Source organism: Panicum virgatum, chromosome 8N, assembly GCF_016808335.1.
Source record: "Panicum virgatum strain AP13 chromosome 8N, P.virgatum_v5, whole genome shotgun sequence".
NCBI lineage: Eukaryota > Viridiplantae > Streptophyta > Magnoliopsida > Poales > Poaceae > Panicum > Panicum virgatum.
Window position 1 is genome coordinate 17,326,041 of NC_053152.1, and position 4,766 is coordinate 17,330,806.

Genomic DNA, 4,766 nt, shown 5'->3' on the forward strand with positions numbered 1-4,766 from the left:
TATCAACGATTGTGCCATCACCACATACCTCATGTGACATCAAAGATAAACCATCCATAGCATCATCATCAGATTCTGTAAATAGTTCATTATGTGCTCCATCACAAGAATCTTCGCAAACTTGCTGCTCAAGTGTAGAAGAAAAATCAGGAACTCTAGGATTCACTGGGACATCTGCTTCAACAATGGATGTGGCTGTAGGAAGATCACTAGGCAATCCCATTATAGCCGGCTGGTTAATAGAAGCAATCTTCTCAAATTGTGTAGCACAAGAAAATTCAGAAGCAACCATATAAAAACTCCCATTACTTGATAATATATTCTTCTTTGGCTCAAGAGGAGGAGCAAATTGTCGTCGTAAGACCTCCTTCATCTCATACCAAGAAGTACCATAGTCATCACCATGTTTCAACTGCAATCCCCAAAACCATATGACAAAGAAAGAGAGAAGCTTTGTTTTGTCAAATTTACTAGGTGGTTTAATAGCAATTCACCAATCATATAACCATTTATTAGCATCCTCCCACTCATAGTACCCAGATGGAGAAGTTGTTGTATACAGCGCCGGCACAAACTCAAGGTATACGTCAAATCGTAAGCCATCATCATAAATCAGTACCAAAATTTTAGAAGTACCGTGAGCAACCTAAGAAACTGATACCACCTGATAAGAACACGCTTGCTGTCCGAGAAAGTGTCCGATCTTTCACGGTACAAAACGACAAGATAATAAACTCATTTTCCAAGCACGCAGCAATTAAAATAAATTAATCAATAATCTTCTGCATTCAATAGCAGCAGCTGCAGCAAACAAGCAGATAACAAGTAACCCGATAACAAATATTTCCCCTCGTTTAAAATAGCACTCCGTTTTCCAGCTCTTGAATAGCACACACGAATCAATAGTATATTGTGTCACAGGATATCATCCACAACTCTCTATAAATATAATTAAGTAGCAGCGCTAGCAGTATTATTTTGTCAAATCTGAACCTCAGGCAGCGAAACCAGGTTCAATAGTACACAAATTGAGTAGGATAGAATAAAGATAATTTGGTTCAAAAGAACAAGCCGCAAACATATTTGTCCCACGCAAGAGAGAGAACGATAATCTCCCCAATGTCAGAGCTTGCACCAAGATAAATAGATTTGGCTTAAAGTGATTGCAATCCAAACCCTAGATAGATTCTTCCACCCGCGGTCACGTTGAACCACAATCAGAAGATGGAGAACTCCAAGAATTCCAAGCGACCCACCCGAGCCGATGCAACTCGATGACATGCTCCACACAAATCCCACAAGGATTGGCAGGACAGATGAGCATTGCCACAAAAACGATTCGTAGGAACGCCTAGATTTTTTTCAGGCACTATGCCAGAATTCCACTTTGCAGACACAGAAAAACATGCATTGGAGACGAAAAAAACTCGCGTCACCTAATTTTCGTTACCGATGTAAATCACATTGGTGATGCGGATTTCCGCATCACCGATGATCCGCGTCACCGATTGGTGATCATCGGTGACGCGTTTTTGCAAAATCGCGTCTCCAATGACCATCATCGGTGACGCGTTTTTGCAAAAACACGTCTCCAATGACCATCATCGGTGACGCGTTTTGCCAAAACGCATCTCCAATGATCCTCATCGCTGACAAGTTTTTTCAAAACGCGTCTCCAATGACTGCTCATCGGTGACGCGTTTTGCCAAAACGCGTCTCCAATGATGAATTAGAAAAACAAAAAAAAAGAAAAATAGGACAGGAAAAGAGACAGCTAATAGGCTATACATACTAAAATCTCATTTAACCATTCAACTTACTATCACTAGCAGCTCATTTAACCATTCAAGTAGCTGTTACATTGAAAAATCTTGATACACCATTCAAGTTACTCATACATCATATAGTTGAAATGCTAAATCTAGATGCCTAGCAAACTAAAGTCAGCAGCCAACACAGAGGTTGCTAAATAGGCCATGCAGCGGCTGCTCCAGTCCTCTACATCCAAAAGAAGATAAGAACCATTCATGAGAGTGCACCCTAAAGTCACAATACTGTACTATTAGTGCTCAGATTTCTATAGAAACAGAGGAAAATTGGCATTCCAAATTTTATGTATTTATCATTTCTGTACTAGATGGATAGCATGTGCCTTATCATGACCACATCTGGGATGCTAATCTTACCATGCCATTTTCTTCTCCCTCAAGAATGTCAGGTGTCCTTTCTTCATTTGTAATTGACAAATATATTCACACCTACATTATAATCAAAGAAAAAAATGTTTAGTTCATCATACAAAATGGTACTTTACTTTTTGGGGATGAGGTGTTTCCTTACCTCCATATCTCAGTTAATGTTTGTGGTGTAGTCATTCTCATTGCCTTCTCAGTATCCTTCTGAATTCAAAAACAGGAAATAAGAAAAATGGAATGAGAAACAAGAAATGATAATAGGCAGCAATGAAGTAACGCAAGTATGCCACATACAGAACAGGCAGCAGATGAAAAAGGGGCATTAATATAAAGAGTATTCAATAGTACACAAACCTCTATCTGTCTCCTTGTTTTTGCAACATCCAGAGGGCATGTAGCACCAGCAGCAAGACTACCTGCTACAAAGCCAGCAGCAAAGTTTGCTCCCAATACACTAGCTGCATTGCCTTCTTCTCCAACAAGACCAAGCAGTTTTCTTCGAATCTACGCATGGTGTAAACAATGTGAGATGCATGCCATACAAGGTTTTGAGAATGTGAGAAAGGAACATCCCGAGCAAGTTGTGCACCCACCCCAGTCCACAGAACATGGTAGTTTTGTACTGTTTCAACATTCACAATCAGAACAATTAAGCAGTTTGAATCAAGGTTTTGAGAATTTGGCAGCTACCAAAATAAAAATAGATGGCATGTAGATGCTGACATGCCATCCAACTAGAAGTGGCAATGAACATGCCCATTACAAAATCAGAAGTAGGTGGCTTACTTGGCTTATATCTGTGGAGCTTGCTTTCTTTGATAGCAAGCAACCTGAAAAAAAAAATATCAATGCTAGAGTCAAGCATAGTAAACAGACATGCATAGCAAACTCCTTGCGAGACAGGGAAAACCCACTCACAGTTTGTTTCTTCCTGTTTGCATCTTGAAAGCTTGAGTGTTGAGGAAATGCTGGATGGAAGCTGGCATGGATTGGAGGCACTGCCCTCATCATCAGTTTGCCTCTCACAGCATAACTCCTACAGGCCACGGACACCAAGACCCATAAGCTACCAAATAGAACAACATTGATCGATGCAAAACAACAGGACATGGACCACTCAAATCAGATCAAAGTTCTTTAAAGTCTGTTCCACATATATGATTGAACTAACACTACTCAAATTGCAAGAGAGTAGCAGGAGCAGCAGCAGCTAATTCCATTTTATTCATTGCAAGAGAGCAGTAGAAGCAGCTAATTCCACTTTATTCATTGCAAGAGAGCAGCAGCAGCAGCTAATTCCATTTTACATTGCAGCTTGTAACAAACAAGCTTGCTGTCAGTAAAATAATTTTTGTCAGTGTTCAATCACCATGAGAAACCCTAAACATTGCAGCTTGTAACATCTGAGCGGTAAGAGATAAAAAAAGGCATACTTTGTGTAAATTTGTATGCACCTAGATGCTACAATTTCAGACCTAAAGACTATAACTGATGTAAGCTAATCAAATGCAATAACCTAAGAAATTAAGTGAAAAGCCAGTTGTTTACTCAGCTACATCTATGTTCAGTGTTTAGTCAGCTGAATTCTGACAGATGTTTTCTTACCATTTGACAAAAGCTATATAAACATGTGAAACTATTACTTGCAATGCTATGTAGTGTAAAAACAAAAGGCTACCAGACATATATCCGCAGAAATTTCCCCAGGAAATCGAAATGCTGACAGAGAAAAGAAACTATTCATTCAGCATATGCCATATGCCATTCGTAGAAACAAGATCGAAATCAGGAATCATATACCTATAACTAGCTAGTAAATCATAAAGAATCAGACCTAAGATGACATGACACCACGCATAAGTTGTTAAACGGATCCAACATATAAGAAATTGAACGAGATATAAGATCGCATCAATCAACAAGCCAGCCAGGGCGAGAGAGATCATCCAATTCTAATCTAGATATATAAAATTGAAGGGATAGAACGAACGATGGGGACAGAGACCGATGCGAACCTCCTCGCGATGGCACGCGGCGTGCGCAGGGATGGCGAGCGGCGTTGGATTTCCTCGCAGACGTTGGCGCGGCAGCAGGAGGAGCTGCGGCCGGCGGCGCACCTCTGCACAGGATGGTGCGGCAGCAGGAGGGGCTCTGGGCGGGCGGCGTCATACCTCCGCGCGGGATGGCGCGGCAGCTCCAAGCCTAGGATCCGATTTGGCGGCGCCTGCAGTTGGGGAGCAAGGCGAGGGGGTCAGGGTCAGGCTGGCGCTCTGACCTTGTCCGCGGCCTCCCCTCCATGGATCTGCAGTGTGGCGATTTGGAGAGGAGGGTGGGGAAACGACGCTAGGCAGCGGCGGCGCTCCCTTCCATTCCTCTCTCCCACCGGCGGCGCTAGGGCGTGGAGATGGGGCGGCTCTAGCCTCTAGCGCGAAGAGGGGCGGCGGCGCGGAGCGGAAGGAGGCTAGGGTTAGCTATCGGGTTTTTATCTTCTTGAGCGTCTGTTTTGGGCCGGCTGAAAGGCCGTGGCAGCCCATCCTCAGGTTGTCCATTTAGTTTCTACTCTGCCTGCGT

The 4,766-nt window shown here is 42.7% G+C and overlaps 1 protein-coding gene across 1 annotated transcript; it reads right to left on the bottom strand.

The window, feature by feature from the left end:
- Nucleotides 1-1,769: 1,769 nt before the first annotated feature.
- On the bottom strand, nucleotides 1,770-4,360 carry LOC120684847 (the record flags this gene model as incomplete). The annotated part of the gene is made up of 6 exons (XM_039966713.1): nucleotides 1,770-2,258; nucleotides 2,341-2,399; nucleotides 2,550-2,699; nucleotides 2,982-3,025; nucleotides 3,114-3,231; nucleotides 4,211-4,360. Coding segments are annotated over 6 exons (597 nt in total), but the record flags the coding sequence as incomplete, so codon positions are not given.
- Between the last annotated feature and the right edge of the window lie 406 nt (nucleotides 4,361-4,766).